This window comes from Mercenaria mercenaria, chromosome 2 (assembly GCF_021730395.1).
Source record: "Mercenaria mercenaria strain notata chromosome 2, MADL_Memer_1, whole genome shotgun sequence".
Taxonomy (NCBI): Eukaryota; Metazoa; Mollusca; class Bivalvia; order Venerida; family Veneridae; genus Mercenaria; species Mercenaria mercenaria.
In genome coordinates this window covers 55,858,482-55,882,377 of record NC_069362.1, presented here as the reverse complement: position 1 = coordinate 55,882,377, position 23,896 = coordinate 55,858,482, and the positions used below count along the sequence as shown (strand labels likewise).

The 23,896-nt window shown below is 38.3% G+C and overlaps 1 protein-coding gene across 2 annotated transcripts in view; it reads right to left on the bottom strand.

The window, feature by feature from the left end:
- The window catches only part of LOC123562207 (wings apart-like protein homolog), a 143,704-nt gene that overhangs the window by 100,589 nt on the left and 19,219 nt on the right, over positions 1–23,896 (bottom strand). For both annotated transcript variants that reach the window (XM_053536650.1, XM_053536651.1), the window contains exons 4-6: positions 19,085–19,219; positions 15,559–15,603; positions 10,724–10,939 (exon numbers count right to left, since the gene is read on the bottom strand). In XM_053536650.1, coding sequence (XP_053392625.1) covers positions 10,724–10,939; positions 15,559–15,603; positions 19,085–19,219 — 396 coding nt within the window. The remainder of the gene's footprint in view (positions 1–10,723; positions 10,940–15,558; positions 15,604–19,084; positions 19,220–23,896) is intronic.

Here is a 23,896-nt window from a genome sequence, read left to right as displayed (position 1 = left end):
CTGAAACCTTTGACCTTCAGTTGTGACCTTGACCTTGAGTTGACATGGCTGACTCATGAGTTGTTGATGAGGTGATCATTTGACCCAAGTTTTATAAAATTCCTTCAAGGGGTTTAGGAGATATAGAGCGGACACGAAATGGAAGGCTCAAACCTTTGACCTTCAGTTGTGACCTTGACCTTGAGCCGACATGGCTGACTCATAAGGTCTGCACATAGCCTTGATGAGGTGATCGTTTGACCCAAGTTTGATGAAAATCCTTTAAGGGGTTTAGCAGATATAGAGCGGACACAAAATGGAAGGTTCAAACCTTTGACCCTAAGTTGTGACCTTGACCTTGAGCCGGCATGACTGACTCATGGGTTCTGCACATCGTCTTGATGAGGTGATCATTTGACCCAAGTTTTATCAAATTCCTTCAAGGGGTTTAAGAGATATAGAGCGGACACAAAATGGAAGGCTCAAACCTTTGACCTTGAGTTGTGACCTTGACCTTGAGCCGGCATGGCTGACTCATGGGTTCTGCACATCATCTTGATGAGGTGATCATTTGACCCAAGTTTTATAAAATTCCTTCAAGGGGTTTAGGAGATATAGAGTGGACACAAAATGGCAGGCTCAAACCTTTGACCTCGAGTTGTGACCTTGACCTTGAACCGACAAGGCTGACTCATGGGTTCTGCACATCGTCTTAATGAGGTGATCATTTGACCCAAGTTTCATGAAAATCCTTCGAGGGGTTTAGGAGATATGGACTGGACACGATTTTGTTACGGACGGAAGGACGGACGGAAAGACGGACGGAAGGACGGACGCAGACAATTCCTATAATCCCTTCGCCACGGCGGGGGATTAAGAGATATAGAGCGGACACAAAATGGCAGGCTCAAACCTTTGACCTCGAGTTGTGACCTTGACCTTGAACCGACAAGGCTGACTCATGGGTTCTGCACATCGTCTTGATGAGGTGATCATTTGACCCAAGTTTCATGAAAATCCTTTGAGGGGTTTAGGAGATATGGACCGGACACGATTTTGTTACAGACGGAAGGACGGACGGAAAGACGGACGGAAGGACGGACGCAGACCATTCCTATAATCCCTCCGCCACGGCAGGGGATTAATAAAATCTGTAAAATTACTAAAATATCCTTTGGAAGCAAAGAATGCAACCAAGAAGAATAACAACAGACTCGTTGACTGAGTCTGTTCGCGAGAGGTAATGAAATGTGCAACATCTCTCACGCCCCCTAGCAACGGCTTAAGCGGGACTCTAGATCTATTACACATATGTTGAATGGACTCCATGGTCCCAAAGGACCAGAAAATATAACAACACTGAATCCAAGTACAGGGAGATTTTTTACAGCCTGAAAACTTAATGTCTGAAATCTGTTTCAATTAATATGACGTGGAAATAAACTTAAAGGATGTAATTTGTGTAATGCTGTCTATATAGACAATGTATAATACCAGTTTTAAAGATCAGATATCAAATTTATTAAAAAAGAAATCGGTCTGGTAAAATATTATCTGGTCCTGTAAAAAAATCATGTTTACCAGACCGACTGTCCTGTGAATTTTCAGGGTCTTTCGTGAACACTGCATGATTTGAACAAATTTTGTAGAAGTCTACTAGGTGATGCTACATGTCAAATATCTAAGATCTAGGTCTTCTGGTTTATTTTTAGAAATATTTTGAAGATTTTACTATACAAAATCAAGTGACCCCTACGACGGGGTCACAAGGCAAATAATGACGGACGACACACGACGGACGACGCACACGCCGGACAATAACTGGTCACAATAGCTCACCTTGAGCACTTTGTGCTCTGGTGAGCTAAAAATTGAGGCGGGGAGCGAAAATATAATTTTTTTTGAGAAAATCAGGAGCAAGCGAAGAAATATATTTGTCTTCATTTGGCACTCGACTGACTAATAAATACCATAAAATAGAATGTATAGCCCTTTTAAATTAACAAGAGCTGTCACTAATGGTGACAAATGCCCCCACAGCACCTTGACCTTTGACCTGGTGACCCCTAAGTCAGTAGGGGTGGTGTACTCAATAAGTACTATCAGCATGTGATGTTTGAAGGTCCTGGGTGAAGAGGTTCGCATGTAAAGTGCCTTCATGCAAAAAGTTAACGCCGGCCCCTGTGACCTTGACCTTTGACCTGGTGACCCCAAAGTCAGTAGGGTTGGTGTACTCATAAAGTACTATCAGCAGGTAAAGTTTGAAGGTCCTGGATGAAGTGGTTCGCGAGTAAAGTGCCTTCATGCAAAAAGTTAATGTTGGCCCCTGTGACCTTGACCTGGTGACCCCAAAGTCAGTAGGACTGGTGTACTCAATAAGTACTATCAGCATGTGAAGTTTGAAAGTCCTGGGTGCAGTGGTTCGCAAGTGAAGTGCCTTCATGCAAAAAGTTAACGTTGGCCCTTGTGACCTTGACCTTTGACCTTGTGACCCCAAAGTCAGTAGGGATGGTGTACTCAATAAGTACTATCACCAAGTGAAGTTTGAAGGTCCTGGGTGCAGTGGTTCGCGAGTAAAGTGCCTTCATGCAAAAAGTTAACGTTGGCCCCTGTGACCTTGACCTTTGACCTGGTGACTCCAAAGTCAGTAGGGGTGGTGTACTCAATAAGTACTATCAGCATGTGAAGTTTGAAGGTCCTGGGTGTAGTGGTTCGCAAGTAAAGTGCCTTCATGCAAAAAGTTAAAGTTGGCCCCTGTGACCTTGACCTTTAACCTGGTGAACCCAAAGTCATTAGGGGTGGTGTACTCAATAAGTACTATCAGCATGTGAAGTTTGAAGGTCCTGGGTGCAATGGTTCGCGAGTAAAGTGCCTTCATGCAAAAAGTTAACGTTGCCCCGTGACCTTGACCTTTGACCTGGTGACCCCAAAGTCAGTTGGAGTGGTATACCCAGTAAGTACTATCAGCACGTGAAGTTTGAAGGTCCTGGGTGCAGTGGTTCGCGAGTAAAGTGCCTTAATGCAAAAAGTTAACGTTGTGACTAACAAACTAACGGACAGTTGAAAACTAATATGCCTCCCTTCGGGGGCATAAAAAGTAAGTTCCCAGGGATTGAAAAAATCTGATATGCAGACGCACAACAAAGTGAACTTGTGAAAAAAGGTAATAACATTGTCATACAGTACACTGTAATCAAATAATGCATGCTTTTGAAAATGCTGTTAGAAAATATGTAATAAACAACAATGTATAACCTTACACCATACTTATCATATATATATGTGACTTGAATATTTACTGCTATGAAAATGTAGCATTTACTGACTTTAGCTTGTAGCTGACTTTACAAAGTTTTTGATACATCAAATATCTCTGTGAGTGTTACTAGATCTATTAAAGCTTTTGATTTGAAACTTAGGATAGTTATTTACTGTCAAAGTCTACACCAGGAGAAAACAATACTCTTACAGAGCTATGCCCCTTTTTAACATAGAATATTTTTAATTAAGTTTTACGTAATGACCAATAGCTTCTGACTTTTATGCCCCTTTTACTGGCAAAGCTCTGAATCAGAAAAGTCGAGCATGATGTCTTATGTACAGCTCTTTTTGTAACTTTAAACACTTTCATAACATATTAAATTTGTTGAAACAAAGTCTCAATTAAGGTCTGAAATGGAGATTAATGTACATTAACGTAAGTCTACTAAATGATTGGAAAATTTGAAAATCGAAACTGTTCTGAAAACAACTCATAATGTAAATTCCTTACCCCACCAACTTTCGTATGCAAATGCTGCCCATTTGGACAGGAAAAACAGAAAACAGATAAGTGACATGCATCAATAAGTATGTTCCCTTACCAAAATAATGTAGATTGATGTTATCAAATAAATTAGTATGTTTTTCTTCATCCAATTTTCAATGAAATAAATCGGTTTTTGTAGCATGTAATTTGGTAAACATCTGAAGAAAATGGCATAACTGCATAAAGGGGAAATAAAGGGGCCTGATCACCCAATGAAGTAAATCTATGTTTCATGAAGCTGTAGTCTAGGAACTCATAGAAACTAATAGAAGCAACCTCTGAAAATGAATCTTACAGAAAATAAACTTCAATAAATGAATTGGATCATTATATGCATGACTTTGTGCAAATACAAATTTAAGTTCAGACAGGTATTACAAAAAATTAGGGACAATCAAATAAAATAAGGGCTTTTATAGTAATTTTGCCTTTTTTGAGCATTTTATTTAGGAATTTTAGGGAGACCTAAAAAAATTAGGAATTTTAGGGCCACTTGAAAGCCTGTTTTGGACAAGAAGATTTTTAAAGTTTTTCCTTTCGGTTGCCATGGCAATGAGAGTTCTGCATGGAATTCAATTCCTTGAACAATTTTGAAAGGGGGCCACCAAAGGATCATTACTGTGAAGTTTGGTTTTCAAGATGATTTTTTTAGAAAATGTTGACGGACACACGACAAATGACGGGCACTGAGCGGTCACAAAAGCTCACCATGAGCCTTTGGCTCAGGTGAGCTAACAAGAGGGCCATGAAGGCCCTGTATCGCTCACCTGGCCTATTGACCTAAAGATCATCAAGATTAACAATCTGAGTTTCATAAAGATAAGGTCATAAATGTGATCTCAAGTGTTAACTAGCTTTTCCTTTGATTTGACTCAGTGCCCTAGTTTTTGACCCCACATGACCCAGATTCGAACTTGACCTAAAGATCATCAAGGTTAACACTCCGACCAAGTTTCATGAAGATACAGCCATAAATTTGGCCTCTAGAATGTTAACAAGCTTTTCCTTTGATTTGACCTAGTAACCCAAATTTTGACCCCAGATGACCCAGTATCGAACTCGTCCAAGATTTTATTGAGGGTAACATTCTGACTAAGTTTCATTTAGATTGGGCCAAAATTGTGACCTCTAAAGTGTTAACAAGCTTTTCCTTTGATTTGACCTTGTAACCTAGTTTTTGACCCCAGATGACCCAATATCGAACTCGTCCAAGATTTTATTGAGTGTAACATTCTGACCAAGTTTCATAAGATTGGGCCAAAATTGTGACCTTTAGAGTGTTAACAGTCAAATTGTTGACAACGACGGACGACGGACACAGGGGAAATTACAAAAGCTCCCCTTGAGCACTTCGCGCTCAGGCGAGCTAAAAAATCAGATGAGCCAACAAAAGCATTGTTTTCATAACTAAAATTGAACAACAGCCTGAAAGACAGCTACAGTCCGTATCTGATAACTTCACAGTGACTATTTGGACGAGTCTAAGTCTGGGGGGTCATCGATAATTATCATAATCTAAGTGCACACTTTTATATTTTACTACTAACTGGAATGCTTATTTTGAAGTAGAAGATTAGTACCGGCTGTAGAGCGTTAGCCTTATATGTGCAATTCTTTTTATTTCCATTGTCGCGTTGGTCCGAATCCCACTGTGATTTATACTTCTGTTTAATCTTCGTTTTTTATTAAGTTTCAAAGACAATTGAAAATATTAATTTTAAATTTAAATATTCAAAATGCAGTAATATAACACTACGGTATACAACGACAAACTGAAATATGGAAAAATGATGTTGCTTGAAATAACCTGCAGAATATTTTGTAGTATGCATTTATCATCATTCTTATACTGAACAATGTTTTTCTTTGCAACAACAGATGTGGACGCCTCTGGCATGTCGACTATGCTAATACTGGCAATATACCAGAGAGGAATTTAACCTGCACGAAATTTCCGAGTGTTTTCGTGACTTTGCATTCATAATACGTTGTGTTTACACAGAGCTGATGGCTGGTCACCTTTAAACAGAAATTCATTTAATAATATTTCTATCTAAATTGATATATTCCAAGAAAAATGAATGATTATGGTGGTTATCCTGAAAAAGAGAAACTAGAATGTGTCTGTAGGACACAGGGTGTGCCCCCACTGGTACATATGTCACAAATAAGGGGAAATCATTCAAATGATTGCAGTCTTAATGGGGTATAGCCTCAAAAAAATAATTATGAAATGGGTTAATTATTCTATACCATATACTTTTTAAGCTATGAGCATCACAAACAAAAAATCCACTATTCTGGCTATTTCAAGGGCCTTAACTCTGTAATAAATGCTAAACAAGAGGACCATGATGGTCCTGAATCGCTCACCTCTTCCCACAAGACCCAGTTTTGAGTATGACGTCATTTTTTCTATTATTTGGCATAGTGACCTAGTTTTTTAGCTCATGTGACCCAGTTTTGAACTTGACCTAGATATTATCAAGATAAAAATTCTGACCAATTTTCATGAAGATCCATTGAAAAATATGGTCTCAAGAGAGGTCACAAGGTTTTTCTATTATTTGACCTATTGACCTAGTTTTCGAAGGTACGTGACCCTGTTTTGAAGTTTACCTATATATCATCAAGATGAACATTCTCACTAATTTTCATGAAGATCTCATGAAAAATATGGCCTCTAGAGAAGTCACAAGGTTTTTCTATTTTTATACCTACTGGCCTAGATTTTGACCGCACGTGACCCAGTTTCGAAACTGACCTAGATATCATCAAGGTGAACATTCAGATCAATTTTCATGAAGATCCATTGAAAAAAATATGGTCAAAAGATTTTAATAATTTTAGACCTACTGACCTAGTTTTTGACCGCAGCTGACCCAGTTTCAAACTTGACCTAGAACATCAAGATGAACATTCAGACCAACTTTCATACAGATCCCATGAAAAGTATGGCCTCTAGAGAGGTCACAAGGTTTTTTTTATTATTTGACCTACTGACCTAGTTTTTTACGGCACGTGACCCAGTTTCAAATCTGATCTAGATATCATCAAGGTGAACATTCTGACCAATTTTCATGAAGATCCATTCAAGGGTATGGCCTCTAGAGAGGTCACAACGTTTTTCTATTTCAAGACCTACTGACCTAGTTTTTGATCGCAGTTGACCCAGTTTCAAACTTGACCTATATATCATCAAGATAAACATTCAGACCAACTTTCATACAGATCCCATGAAAAATATGGCCTCTAGAGAGGTCACAACGTTTTTTCATTATTTGACCTACTGACCTACTTTTTGAAGGCACGTGATCCACTTTCGAACTTGACCTAGATATCATCAAGATGAACATTCTGACCAATTTTTATGGAGATCCATTCACAAGTATGGCCTCTAGAGAGGTCACAAGGTTTTTCTGTTTTAGACCTACTGACTTAGTTTTTGACCGCACATGACCCTGTTTCTAACTTGACCTAGATATCATCAAGATGAACATTCAGACCAACTTTCATACAGATCCCATGAAAAATATGGCCTTTAGAGAGGTCACAAGGTTTTTCTATTATTTGACCTAATGACCTAGTTTTTAACAACACGTGACCCACTTTCGAACATGACCTAGATATCATCAAGATGAACATTCAGACCAACTTTCATACAGATCCCATGAAAAATATGGCCTCTAGAGAAGTCTCAAGGTTTTTTATTATTTGACCTACTGACCTAGTTTTTGAAGGCACGTGACCCAATCTCGAACTTGACCTAGTCATCATCAAGATGAACATTATGACCAATTTTCATGAAGATCTCATGAAATATATGGCCTCTAGAGAGGTCACAAGGTTTTTCTATTTTTAGACCTACTGACCTAGTTTTTGACCGCACGTGACCCAGTTTCGAACTTGACCTAGATATCATCAAGATGAACATTCAGACCAACTTTCATACATATCCCATGAAAAATACGGCCTTTAGAGAAGTCACAAGGTTTTTCTATTATTTGACCTACTGACCTAGTTTTAGATGGCACGTGACCCAGTTTCGAACTTGACCTAGATATCATCAAAGTGAACGTTCTGACCAATTTTCATGAAGATCTTGTGAAATATATGGCCTCTAGAGATGTCACAAGGTTTTCTATTTTTAGACCTACTGACCTAGTTTTTATTGGCACATGACCCAGTTTCGAACTTGACCTAGATATCATCAAGGTGAACATTCTGACCAACTTTCATAAAGATCCCATGAAAAATGTGACCTCTAGACTGGTCACAAGCAAAAGTTTACAGACGGACGCACGCACGGACGACGGACGCCGCGCGATCACAAAAGCTCACCTTGTCACTTTGTGACAGGTGAGCTAAAAAAACAACACCTACCTAGATTCGACATTTCACAACAATGCTTAACCACTGAGCTAAAGGGACTGACATACATGTCGCAATAAAATATACCCAATATTATTCTTTATGTAAGCTGCTTTACCTATTCTGTTAGTTTTATAACATGGTTCATACAAAATTCTCTTACCAAAATTCAAGGACTTTACAAGGTTAAATTTGTATTTTCAAGGTTTTTTTTTTAATCCGTACCCAGTTCAAATTATACAATTATGACAATGTATTTCATGAACACGATAACTATGTATTAGTTCCTAACTTTAATAGTTTCATTATTGACTAGAAAACTCAGCACTGACTAGAAAACACGGTTCATTTCTTAACAATGGCCTCAACATACAGTTACACACACTAAATGAATTATTGTCACCACTTCTTCGTTTTTCCTATGCTTTGCACTCTAAGCATGCGACGTTATTGCACTTACACCCATGTGCATCAAGTCAATATCTTTCATGCATAGCATGCACCGGGCTTTGTGTGGGTTATTAGTGGATTTAACCCACTGATATTTTCCTACCCACTTGTGCTGGAACGAACACTTCTTTCCGATTTTCCCCATTTCTACAAAACCAAGGACGCTGCCATTTTCACAATTTCTAGTGACATCATACACAAACGTTTAGTATAAAACCCGTACCGTACCGGATACACGCTCTCGTACTGGCGACTTTTCGTACTCCTATACAAACGTATTTTAAATTTGCCGAAAAAAATTTTTATATTCATTTTTACACCGATAACACAATTTGACAACAGACAGAAACTGTTAATGGATTTTCAAGGCTGTTTGCCTAAATTCAAGGACTTTCAGTCAAATTCAAGTACCATTTTTGCATTTTTTCAAGGCAACACTAAATTCAAGTACTTTTCAAGGTTGCAACCAAATTCAAGGACTTTTCAAGGCCTGTGCGAACCTTGTATAAGTCCAGAAAACATAAACAAATGTGATGTCACTCCGAAGTTATCAGACACGGACTGTATATCCCCGCCATTGTTATGGATAGTGAAAGGGTTTACGGTATTGGATCGAACCATTAAACAATCGAGTTGTGACCATGACCTTAAGCTGGCAGGGGTGAATTTTGAATTCTGCACATCGTCTTGAAAAACGGAATACTACAGCCTAGTCATATTAAAATCCTTCACGGGGTTAAGGAGACACAGAGCAGAATATAAAATTGAAGGCTCCAACCTTTGACCTTGAGTTGTGACCTTGACCTTGAGCCAACAAGGCTGACTCATGAGTTCTGCACATCGTCTTGATGCGGAGATTAATTGACCCAAGTTTCATGAAAATCCTTCAAGATTTTAGGGGATACAGAGCGGACACAAAATGGAAGGTTAAAACATTTTACCCTGAGTTATGACCTTGACCTACCGACATAGCTGACTCATGAGTTCTGCACATGGTCTGGATGAGGTGATCATATTACCCAAGTTTCTTGAAATTCCTTCAATGGCTTTAAGAGATACAGAGCGGACACAAAATGGAAGGCTCAAACCTTAGACCAAGAGTTGTGACCTTGAGCCGCTGTAAAACATAGACCTTTGACCTACAAAGTACTGCCCCACAAAACAACAGAGGACATATACTGACCACAGTTAATCATTCTATAAAGTCTGACAATTGTACAACAAAGCATTCTTCAGTTATTGACCAGAAACTGAGTTTAAATCTCAAAGTCATTGTGACCATGACCTGACCACAGGCAATCATCCTATGAAGTTTGACAACAGTAGGCCAAAGCATTCTAATAAGCAGAAAGTGTTTCAGTTTCACGGGGAATGTGACCTTGACCTTTGGCCAACTGACCCCAAAACAATGTGGAACATCTACTGACCATATTCAACAACCCTATGAGGTTAAACAATTAAGAGACCAAGGATTCACTGGTTATTCATTGGAAAGTAAATTGTCTATCTACCAACCAACTGACAGGATTTTGTTATGCTGTTTTGGGAACATAGCCTAAACCCTAAGCACTGGGAATTTTGACGCGTAAATGTTCCAAATTGGGAAATATTAAGACCCATAGGATAAGTAAGGATGTATTTAGGCACTTTCTTATACACATTTTTCACATTGTACAACCTCTTTAACAAACTGCCATTACAAAATTGTCCATAATGTTTGTGCAATTTTGCTGATTTTATTTCTCAGAATGTAGATTGGGAATTTTTGCACTCATTTTGGGAAAAATACATACTTTTTGGCATTGGGAATATAGCCCAATAACGGCTATAAAAACAGCCGGAAAAAAACCCTGACTGACAATAAGCAAAACAACACAAGCACTCTTCTTCCAAGATAGACATAATAGGGATGGACTGGGGATGTGGTTAATGGCTTCTTTATGTGCTACAGCCCACACATGGGTTCAGTGCAAGAAATTTTTCCTTAATTACAATTAAATCTTTCAAAATTGATTTAACGAAGCTACATGTACAATTCTGCAACAACATCATTTACATGAGAAGTTTCTATCTAAGTTATTAAACTAAAAGTATGGGAAAGTGATCGTAACGTACATCTTTATGTTCCTTGCTAACGTGTACGGAAGTATAAGCATCATCATCCTGGTGACGCTGCCAGTGTACAGCACGAGTAAGTCTGGGCATCTCTGTCTGCCCTGGCTTCACTGCAACAGCTGGTCTTCTCATCATGGGCTTTAGTCTGGGCGGCTCTGGTAGGGCAGGAGGTGACATGTCACTATCTCGCAACACATTACGCTCTGTGTTAGGCATCTACAAAATAAAATTCAAATAAGGCATCTGCAGTATCTAACTAGAAAATGCTTTTGTAAAAAAGCGCATGTCTCCCCCAATGCAAAGTGCTATAGGCAAGAAGTCAATAGGGGTCAGGAGCGAAAGTCAGAGACACTGATGGTTGGCTGCAATAGGGATCATCTACTTGGCATGTCCAGTCATCCCGCTAAATTTCAACACTCGTGGCTTAGTGGTTCTCAAGTCACTGTTCAGGCTCCTGTGACCTTGGCCTTTGATCAAGTGACCTCAAAATAAATAGGGGTCATCTACTCTGCATGTCCAATCATCCTATTAAGTTTCAACATTGTAGGTCAAGTGGTTCTCAAGTTATTTCCAAAAAATGATTTTACATGAACAGGCCACTGTGACCTTGACCTTTAACAGAGTGACCCCAGAATCAATAGGGGTCATCTACTCTGCATGTTCAATCATCCTGTGAAGTTTCAACATTCTGGGTCAAGTGGTTCTCAAGTTATTGATCGGAACTGGTTATCAATGTTCAGGCCCCTGTGACCTTGACCTTTAACAGAGTGACCCCAAAATCAATAGGGGTCATCTACTCTGCATGTTCAATCATCCTATGAAGTTTCAACATTCTGGGTCAAGTGGTTCTCAAGTTATTGATTGGAAATGGTTTTCCATGTTCAGGCCCCTGTGGCCTTGACCTTTAACAGAGTGACCCTAAAATCGTTAGGGTTCATCTACTCTGCATGACCAATCATCCTACGAAGTTTCATCATTCTGGGTCAAGTGGTTCTCAAGTTACTGACCGGAAATGGTTTTCAATGTCCGGGCCCCTGTGACCTTGACCTTTCACAGAGTGACCCCAAAATCGTTAGGGGTCATCTACTCTTTATGATCAATCATCCTATTAAGTTTCAACATTCTGGGTCAAGTGGTTCTCAAGTTACTGACCGGAAATGGTTTTCAATGTTCAGGCCCCTGTGACCTTGACCTTTAAAGGAGTGACCCCAAAAACAATAGGGGTCATCTACTCTTCATGACCAATCATCCTATGAAGTTTCAACATTCTGGGTCAAGTGGTTCTCTAGTTATTGATCGGAAATGGTTTTCAATGTTCGGGCCCCTGTGACCTTGACCTTTGACGGAGTGACCCCAAAATCAATAGGAGTCATCTACTCTTCATCAACCTCAACAACTGTACAGTCTATTAACTTTGTAGACCATAAGGGATAAATTACTTGTCTTAATAATCAGACAAGACAGCAATGAAGGCCTGTATCATTCTTTTTACTTGGTTCTTATCCCAGACAATCTAGTATTTTAAATATCTAATATATTTCATTTCAATCGAAATTCAGCTTCTGTTTTATATAAATCAGGTTGACAGGGCTCAACAATCCACTTGTCCACCTTTGATTTGACCTAATGACCTAGTTTTTGACCCCACCAGACCAAGATTTGAACTTGACCTAGTATCATAAAGATAAACATTCTGACCAAGTTTCATTAAGATATGGTCATAAATGTGGCCTCTAGAGTGTTAACTAGCTTTTCCTTTGATTTGAACTGATGACCTAGTTTTTGAACCCAGATGACCCAGATTCAAACTTGACCTAAAGATCATCAAGATTAACATTCTGACAAAGTTTCATGAAGGTACAGTCATAAATGTGGCTTCTACAGTGTTAACAAGCTTTTCCTTTGATTTGACCTGGTGACCTAGTTTTTGACCCCAGATGGCCCAATATCAAACTCGTTCAACATTTTATTGAGGGTAACATTCTGACCAAGTTTCATTAAGATTGTGCCAAAACTGTGACCTTTACAGTGTTAACAAGCTTTTCGTTTGGTTTGATCTGGTGACCTAGCTTTTGAACTATGATGACCCAATATCGAACTCATCCAAGATTTTATTGAGGGTAACTTTCTGACAAAGTTTCATTAAGACTGGGCCAAAATTGTGACCTCTAGAGTGTTAACAGTTAAAATGTGGACGACGCCGGATGGACGACTGACGCCGGACGACGGACACTGGGCGGTCACAAACGCTAACAAGAAAGTAGGTCAAGGTCACATTCAAGTGATCCTTTATCGCTTGGGGTCATCAGGTAATTATAATTAAACAGTCTAGGAAATATGACCTAATAATCTTTGAAGTATTTATTCCTATTAAACTCATATAACAAGTGACCCCAACGCCAGGGCCTCTTTTCATCCCAGGGGCATAATTTGAACAATGTGACCCCAGGGGCAGGGCCTCTTTTCATCCCAGGGGCATAATTTGAACAATCTTGTTAGAGATCCACTAGATAATGCTACATACCAAACATCAAAGGCCTAGGCCTTGAACTTTCAGAGAAGAAGATTTTTAAAGTTTTCTCCTATACAAGTTATGTAAAGCTTGGGACTTCCTGGGCAGGGACTCTGTTCACCCCAGGGGCATAATTTGAAGAAATTTGGTAATTTTGGTAGAGGACCACTAGGCAATGCAAAATACAAAATATCAAAAGCAGGGGGGAAGTGGGGGTGCTGTTTTCACCCGCAGGGGCATAATTTGAACAATCTTCATAGAGGACTGTTAGATGATGCTACATGTTAAGTATTGAGGCTAAGTTTTTTCCTATATAAGTCTATGTAAAACTTGTGACCCCCAGGGCAAGGCCTCTTTTCATCCCAGGGGCAAAACTTGAGCAATCTTCATAGAGGACCATTAGATGATGTCACACGCTAAATATCGAGTCTATGCCTTGTGGTTTTGGGCAAGAAGATTATTAAAAGTTTTCGTTTCAGTTGCCATGGTAACCACAGTTCTGCATGGAATTTAATTCTTTGGCTCAGGTGAGCTAAAAAGGAATGGAAAATCAAAGGCCTGAATGGCCTGAGTCAGCTAATGATTGATGTACTGACAGTATAGTCTACCAGTTTCAGTTTGTTTTTAGTTTTTTTCTTAAAATTTCATAACACAGCTCGATATTTACCCAAAATATTATATCCGGATACGATTACACTTTTCTCCAGTTTGAACAATATATTTTACAAATTGTGATGATACGAAGACATTTAGCAGCAATTGGCAGTATCTGACATTGAAGTTTATGGTTAAATTACCTCTTATTTAAATCTTTTCATAAAAAAGTTGTTTCGTTTCGCCAAACATAGACGATCTACTTTCGATTTCAAAAACTACAAGAAAATACAATTTAATGTTTCGCCGATTTGTTTATTTCTCGAAAAATAAGAATTAAAATCATTTTTAATATCAGTAGTAACTAAACAAACCAGTAAGAGCTTCTTCTTCCGATAATTTATCCGTTTACTGACTGCAAAATTCAACCCACGCAAAGTTTATAGAAATCATACGATGCGTGTTTACGTTCAATGTGGGAGAATTAAGGCTGATCGGCTATGTTACCTAACGCATCCAAACGATTCAGATTTTGTTTTTAAAAAAGCATTGTGTGCGTTTCTGTAATTTTATATACGTTTTTATACGCTTAGAAATTATTAGACATGCATATTTGCATTATTTCTATACGTAATTTACGCTAATACGCATCTTATCTGGAGCCCTGCTGGAACTATTTTTTGTCTTTCGCTGGATGTTACTCAAGCTTTGTAAGCCTGCGCAATTCTTAAAATGCACATTTATGCTTAATGAGTTACATTCGAGAATTGCACAATTACAAGTCATAAATATGACAGATTACATCGTATATTGGTCATAGCAAAGGGAATTGACACAACTTAACTTCATTCATGCAGTGAACTGTTTGAAGTTTGAGAAATCTAATGGAACTATATCCCTTCACTGTGTTATTTGGTCCATTTAGAGAATCGTTGGATAGCAAGGACTCGTCAAAAGGCTTTCAGCCTTTAGCCGACTCAAATATATATATGAGACCTGGTGAGGGTACAAAACTTCACATGCTGATTATAAATATTGATGGAAAATTAAAAATTAAAACAAGAGGGTCATTGACCCTAAAGCGCTCACCTGTGTACAAGGCTTCCAGTGTGTCTGTATTAGTACAGAGTTTGGTTTCTTCTATGTTAGCCTATATTAGTGACCACACCCTCTAGCAAGAATCAGAAAATTTGAACACTATTTGTAGAAGGTCACACAAGAACCATTTTGTAAAATTATTTCAAAATCGGACTACCAGTTTCAAACAAGAAGATTTTTAAAGTTTCCACTATATACATATAGGGAAAAGTGACCATGCCCCCTGGCAGCCATGTTTTTTTGATGAATCAAAATAATTTGAACAATCTTTTTGGAGAGTCACACAAGGACCACTTGCATAAAATTATTCTAAAATCGGGCCAGCAGTTTCATACATGAAGACTTTTCCACTATATACATATAGGGAAAAGTGACCATGTCATCTAGTGGCCATGTTTTTTGACAAATCGGTATAATTTGAATAATCTTGGTAGATGGTGACATAAGGACCATTTGTGTGAAATTATTTTAAAATTGGACCACCGGTTTAGGAGGAGATGTTGTTTGAAGTTTTTTCTATTTTTAGCTCTGGCATCTGAAGTGTGCAAAGATAGACAGAAGCAGTCACAATAGCTAACCCGAATCACTTCATGCTCAGGTGAGCAAAAAATCTATAAATGAAGTGACATACCTCCTCTTCCGCCTGCCATGATCTCACATTGTACACTGCAGCTGCCTACAAATATATGTAAGAACAGTCGTTTGTATTATTTTATGAAAAAAGAAGTTTACCTTAGAGTGGGGTGTGGAGCGAGTAATCTGGATTGAGCATTGCTTTGTTACCACATACCTACACATACTGAAAGCTTCAAGTTAAAATCATGTATACCCTTCAAGTTGTTCAGCAGACATATAGCAAGGGGAGATTAAAAACTTGCGTTCAATTAAGTTCCTCAACTTGACCTACCAACAAAGTTTATGCCACCTACCTATATGCCAATTAATGAAGTCAATTCCTTGACTGGTTAATAAATTATGCTCCAGACAATATGCTAGACGGATGAAAGGATACAGGATCTTTTAATGTGTTATAATTTTCCATTTTTCAAAATGGGTGTATAGAAGGAATCACTGACCTTGAGAGAAAACAGTGTTTACTCCAAAAATCAGATTTCTTTTTGACCATTTTTTATGTAAATCAGGTAGATCAGTGACTTGAGCTAGTGACATAGTTTTTGAGTTCAGGCACCCCACTTTTTTCCATACAGACAAACATTCTGACAAAAAATCATCATAATCAAATTGACAAGAATTTGTAACAGATTTACCAGCATACCCTGCATATGGACATTTTTCACAAAACATACTGCATGTCAATACAGCATCTTCTAAATAATAGAGCAACATACTAACAATGTATGTAAATCATAACTATAGAGCATATCATTCATGAAGACACTGAAATGCATCATATTTATGTAGTACTAAAATACTTGTTTTTAAAATACACACCAGAACAAGCAAATTCGAAGAATTGGTATCCCCGCCGAAAGGGTCAGTGGTGAGGAACGGCAAAAAAATATATCCAGCAAAAAGTTAAGAATGTTACAAAGAAGCAAATAATTTCATTAGTCAAAATCAAATTAACAGAAAATGAATGTTTTTCTTGGGGGGTGGGGGAGGGGTGGAGGAGTGAGGATACAAAAGTTTACATGTTGATTATAAATACTGTAGAATCTGGTAAATAAGCATATACGTTTATAATAATTTTTGTGACACTTTTATGCGCCTATTTTTGATATGCGCTTATACTTAAGCCAAATACCATGCACTTATTTTTAATATGCGCTTATAGACAAGCCATATGCGCTTATTTTTGATATATTTTTTTAAATTGACAGTGCTTACCTCGACTGAGAAAACGAAAGTAAAACACATAATATTGTAGCGTTCAACTACTATATTCACATACTAGTACTAGTGTTTACATTTATTCTGTATTTGAATCGCGGGTAATGAGAGATGCTAACGGGACATCTAGTCCCATGCTCTGATCTTGTGCAAAACCACCAGTGTTTGATCTAAGTCCTTTATCACGCATTTCTAAAAATTCAGCATGCAGCTTTTTCTCCATTAACGGGTAGAACGGCGTTCCACCGCTATCAATTTTTCTAGTTCCTTTCGGCGACTCGGGAATCTTGGACTCCGATTTCACCATTCACATTAATGTTTTAGTGTTTAGATTATATTCCTTGCATGTGCGGTACTGATTTCCACATCTTTTATAAAAGTCAATAATTTCTAATTTCTTTTCCCTAGAATAGGATTTCCGTTAAAGAGGCGTTTTATCCATATTGTTTTAACTGATTTACACAAAAATGACAAACTGTAATGACAACGCAAACAACTTTACTGGTATTCAAACTTATTTTCATTTACTTAGGGCATTTGCTATTCAAAAAGCATGATTATCGTAAAGGATTAACGTTTCACCTGACAACAGACTTTATAATTGTTTAACACCCATCGGCTATCTAACAGGTAATAACACTTGTCACCTGTATTTCATGATAAACAATTATCACGGTATAATGATATAATTACGACTTTTCTGCATACTAGTGTGTTGCTTGATTACCAATAATTGGATATGCACCTACTTTCGAGACAAAATTATGGTAAGGGAATGATATGCGCTTATTATCCCATACGGAATAACGGTAAGGCCGCATGCGCTTATTTACCAGATTCTACAGTATTGATGGAAAATTAAAAATGAAAAAAAAAAAAAAAAAAAAAAAAAAAAATGGGGGAATAGCGTTAAGTGACATCTGTTTCATTTATAAACCGGTGGGCCGGTGGTCTAGTGGTAACACGCTTGACTCAATCCAGAGGTCCGGGGTTCGAATCCCGGTCCAGGCACTGGAAATTTCTGAGATGCCCTTGAGTGTCTCCCACCTAACTAGAGGCCTGTACTGGTTCTTCCCAGGAAAGACGGCTTCGCGTGTATTCGGTGCTATACACCGGGCACGTTAAAGAACCAGACTGTCTATTCGAAAAGAGCTAGGCTAAGTTAGCCGGACACGTCTGTATCTGAAAAGTTCTCTCTGTCTGTTCTGGGGGCTTTATCTCACTCTGTCCCTCTGGTCAGATCACTCTGTGTCTGTACTAGTAGAGGATGATTTCGCGCCCTCTGTGGCTGCAGTTGCTGTAAAGCGCCTTTGAACGTGTTTATCATGAAAAGGGCGCTATATAAATCTGGTATAATAATAATATAATAATAACATCAGTAGATTCTTTTGTGATACATCGGTACGTTTGCTCTACCCGGTTCTATCACCAACCAATCACTCGGAAATCTACTCGGGAGAAGCAAAATGTGTTCGAGATATCAGTAGTACAAGCCAAGATGAAGTATACATTATATAGACCTGACGATGAGTTCGAGCCATGAGTAGTAAGCGAATAATCCGAATTCGCGCAAACGAAGTTTGACTGTACTAGTCTTTATAAAATACACGCCATAGATTTTTCTACCTGTACTGTTCATACAGACAATCATACAGGCAATCAGCTAGCCTTTTTGAAAATTGTTGGCCTGGAAACGGAAGTTTTAGAAACATGAGAAAGATAGCTTTCATAAATGAACAAAATATCAGAGCGTACGAAACGTTAAGCTCATTCTATAGAATTAAGTTTAATCTTTTTTAATTTTGCCTGTCTCAAATGCAATAACTCTACACGAAATAATTTATTTTACTTCTCAAATTCATAATTATCACCGAAAAATTACAAGTTTATATCAAAAAGTAGCAAAAATGGCAAAAATCTGAAGTTTATAACAAAAATGCACTTACTGACCTTTGACCTTGTGCTGTGACCTTACTATGACCCTTAGAAGGCGACAGCCCCCTTGAAGTGTTTCCAATTTTTATAAAGTTAACAATGAACATGGCTGTCGGGCATTAACAAAAAATGCCATCAAAGGCAATTTCTAGGCCCCTTTTTTGGATATATAGGCAGACTATTATAATTTTCCGTCTTACGCAAGTAATCAAATCATTATTACTGCATAAAGAAGCAAGAGACCAATACCATTGAACATGTCTGTAAATCGTTGGCTGTATTATGATTGTGTACTGCAGTGAGCTACAAAATTTACTGGACTAGAATTTGCAAATCAGCCTCTTTTAAAATAGGTCTGGTGTAAATACTACCTTTTTTGGACTTGAAAAGATTTTCTTCTGAGCTCCATTTCCCAGCAAGGGTTTTGAACCTCTAGCTCTGAAAATCTTCCTTTCGGCAGGGGGAGGTCTCATCTTTGGCTTCTTAGGCTGAGGTTCTGTTAATTCCTGGAAAAACAGAAAAAAAAGAATTTTTACTTAGAAATCATATGAAAAAGCATTAGAGCAAATGGCCTAAAAAGTCTTGGCATCTATGCTAGTGTGCTACAAATAAAGTTTGGTGTAAATCTGACCAGAAGTTTCAGACAAGAATCCAATGTTTACGTGTAGGCGCTGGATCATAGTTTTGCAAAACACATGTCAGCATTATAGGACTTGATACTATGACCTAGTTTTATAAACCTGAAGAAACGTATGAATTTCAACTGAATATTTTCATTAGCTTTTGAGAAGTAACTTTAGCACACAAAACTTTAACCAGGATTTTCTAAGTCCAAAAGGGGGCGTAATTTGGCCAAAATACAAGTAAGAGTTATGGGACCTGATCCTGTTAGATAAGTTATTGACCTAGGAAAATAAAAAATAATTTTAAAAGCTATAATTATGTCTTTACATAATAGCTACAGTAAAGACTGGCTTAGCGACTCCTTCCTTTCAGCCACTTTCTATCTCTGACCAAGTTTCATGAAGATACACTTTCTATCTCTGACCAAGTTTCATGAAGATACAGTCATAAATTTGGCCCTACAGATCACCCAATATAAACTAGTCCAAGATTTTATTGGGGGCAACATTCTGATTGAGTTTCATTAAGATTAGGCCAAAATTGTAATGTCTGGAGTGTTAACAAGTTTTTCCTTTGATTTGACATGGTCACCTAGGTTTTGACCCCAGATAACCCAATATCAAATTCCTTCAAGATTTTACATTCTGACCAAATTTCATTAAGATCGGGCCAAAACTGTGACCTCTAGTGTTAACAAACTTTTCCTTTGATTTGACCTGGTGACCTAGTTTTTTAACCCAGATAACCCAATATCGAACTTGTCCAAGACTTTATTGAGAGTAACATTCTGAACAAGTTTCATTAAGATTGGGCCAAAATTATGACCTCTAGAGTGTTAACAGTCAAATTGTTGATGACGCCGACGATCTACCCTGAAAGACAATAATGAAATTTCAAATGAGTTCTATAAATATTTACCGAGATAAATCCATTTTTATTAAAATAGGGGAGGTAATCGTGCATTGGTATATGCATGTAGAAGTTACAGAGTACAAGCCAATACAACAATATATTAGTAATGTATTCATATCAATAAATGTTCAATCAAGAGTTATCTAATATGACTATTTCTTACTGTGGAAGACATAAATAACGTTTCAAACCAAGCTCATTAGAAGCTGCTAAGGTGTTTTCATTTAGATAAAAAAACAAGAGATCAGAGTGATCTTGGCGCCCACCAATGTGCCATTTTTGAGTGTTCCAAATTTCAAGACTTATTGACTAGCTCAAGGTCAAATTTCATTTCCGTACACAACACTGTGCATGTGGTCCAAATTCGAAAGCTGTAACTTGAGAAATGCGAAAGTAGGTCACTAGATTAATTCCAAGGACAAAGTTCTTTGTACACAAAACTATGCATGTGCATCAAGTTTGAAGACTGTAGTTTGAGAAATTTGAAAGTAGGTCAATCTTAAGGTCAAAGTTTATTTCGGTTCACAAAACTATGCAAGTGGTCCAAATTTGAAGGCTTTAGCTTGAGAAATGTGAAAGTAGGTCACTAGGTCAAAATCAAGGTCAAATTACATTTCAGAACACAAATCTATGCATGTGGTTCAAATTTGACGCCTGTACCTTCAAAAATGTGAAAGTAGGTCACTAGGTCAATGTCAAGGTCAAAGTTTGTTTCGGTACACAATTCTATGCATGTGGTCTAAATTTGAAGCCTGTAGCTACAGAAATGGGAAAGTAGGTCACTAGGTCAATCTTAAGGTCAAAGTTCATTTTGGTACACAAAACTATGGAAGTGGTCCAAATTTGAAGGCTGTAGCTCGAGAAATGTGAAAGTAAGTCACTAGGTCAAAATCAAGGTCAAATTTTATTTCGGAACACAGAACTATGCATGTGGTCCAAATTTGAAGCCTGTACCTTCAAAAATTTGAAAGTAGGTCACTAGGTCAATGTAAAGGTCAAAGTTTGTTTCGGTACACAAAACTATGCATGTGGTCCAAATTAGAAGGTTGTAGCTTGAGAAATGTGAAAGTAGGTCACTAGGTCAAAATCAAGGTCAAATTTCATTTCGGAACATGAAACTATGCATGTGGTCCAAATTTGAAACCTGTACCTTCAAAAATGTGAAAGTAGGTCACTAGGTCAATGTCAAGATCAAAGTTTTTTTCAGTGCACAAAACTATGCCAGTGGTCCAAATCTGAAGGCTGTAGCTACAGAAATGTGAAAGTAGGTCACTAGGTCAAAATCAAGGTCAACTCATGTTAAGGTTCATCTTGCCACTCAAAACTATACATGTGGTCCAAATTTGAGTGTTGTAGGTTACTGACAAGAAGATTTTAAAAGCTTTTCCCTATATAAGTCTATTTGAACCATGTGATCCCCGGGGCGGGGCCATATTTGACCCCAGGGGGATAATTTAAATAAACTTGGTAGAGAACCACGAGATGATGCTACATAACAAATATCAAAGTCCTAGGTCCTGTGGTTTTGGACAAGAGGTTTTTCAAAGTTTTTCCCTATATAAGTCTATATAAACTATGTGACCCCCAGGGCGGGGCCATATTTGACCCTAGGGGGATAATTTGAACAATCTTAGTAGAAAACCACTAGATGATGTCACATGCAAAATATCAAAGCCCTAGGCCCTGTGGTTTTGGACAAGAGATTTTTCAAAGTTTTTCCCTATATAAGTCTATATAAACCATGTGACCCCGGGGTGGGGCCATATTTGACCCCAGGGATATAATTTGAGCCATTTTGGTAGAGTACCACTAGATGATGCTTCATACCAAATATCAAAGCCCTAGGCCCTGTGGTTTTGGACAAGAAGATTTTTCCCTATATAAATCTATGTAAATTATAAAAATAAACAAAGGGCCATAACTCACTCAAAAATTATTGAACCAGTCTGATTTTCAGGAGGACACAAGTAGGGTACCAATACATCATTCTGACAAAGTTTGGTCAAAATCCCCTTGTAGTTTCTGAGGAGATGCGATAACGAGAAATTGTTAATGGACGGACGGACAGACGGAATGATGGACGGAAGGACCACGGACGCAGAGTGATTTGAATAGCCCACCATCTGATGATGGTGGGCTAACAAGAGATCAAAGAGTGATCTTGGCGCCCACCATTGAGCCATTTTTGAATGTTCCAATTTTCAAGACTAGCTCAAGGTCAAAATCAAGGTTTCATTTTGGTACATGCATGTGGTCCAAATTTAAAAAGCTGCAGCTTGAGAAATGTAAAAATAGGTCACTTGATCAATTTCAACATCAAAGTTCATTTCGGTATACAAAACTATGTATGTGCATCAAATTTAGAGGCTGTAGCTTGAGAAATGTGAAAGTAGGTACCAGGTAAAAATCAATGTCAAATTTCAATTCAGAACACAAATATATGTATGTGGTCCAAAAACTGAAGCCTGTAGCTTCAGAAATGTGAAAGTAGGTCATTAGGTCAATGTCAAGATCAAAGTTTATTTCGGTACACAAAACTATGCATGTGGTCCAAATTTGAAAGCTGCAGCTTGAGAAATGTGAAAGTGGGTCACTGGGTCAAAATCAAGGTCTAATTTCATTTCGGAACACAACAAGAGCTGTCTCCATAGGATGACACATGCCCCCAATGGCACTTTGAATGAATAGTTATGGCCGATGTTAGAGTTTAGGACCTTTGACCTACGGAGCTGGGTCTTGCGCACGACACGTCGTCTAACTGTGCCACACATTCATGCTTAGTTATTTTAAAATCCATGCATGAATGACAGAGATATGGACCGGACATGCCCATCAATGCACTATCATGAAAAATGACCTTTAACGTCTAAGTGTGACCTTGACCTTTGAGCTACGGACCTGGGTCTTGCGCATGACACGTCGTCTTACTGTGGTACACAATCATACCAAGTTATTTGAAAATCCATCCATGGATGACAAAGATATGGACCGGACATGCCCATCAATGCACTATCCTTTAACGTCTAAGTGTGACCTTGACCTTTGAGCTACGGACCTGGGTCTTGCACGCAACACGTCGTCTTACTGTGGTACACATTCATGCCAAGTTATTTGAAAATCCATCCATGGATGACAAAGATATGGACCGGACACGCCCATCAATGCACTATCCTTTAACGTCTAAGTGTGACCTTGACCTCTGAGCTACGGACCTGGGTCTTGCGCATGACACGTCGTCTTACTGTGGTACACATTCATGCCAAGTTATTTGAAAATCCATCCATCGATGACAAAGATATGGACCGGACACGAAAATTGCGGACAGACTGACAGACGGACAGACGGTTCAAAAACTATATTCCTCCCTTCGGGGGCATAAAAATATGCATGTGGTCCAAATTTGAAGCCTGTACCTTAAACAAGAAGCTGCGTTCAATAAACCTTTGATGCCCCCAGTGGCATCCTTGTCGATAGATTTTGCACCTAAGTCCAAAATGAGGTCAATGTCAAACTAAGGTCAGGTGATGTTTTAAGATGAGGAATGGTTACAGTTTACATCTATATTAGTATCAATTCATTCTTGTAAGCGGTATTGATACTGGACGAAACGGTCCCATTTGGTTAACCAAGAGATGGCCCATATAAAG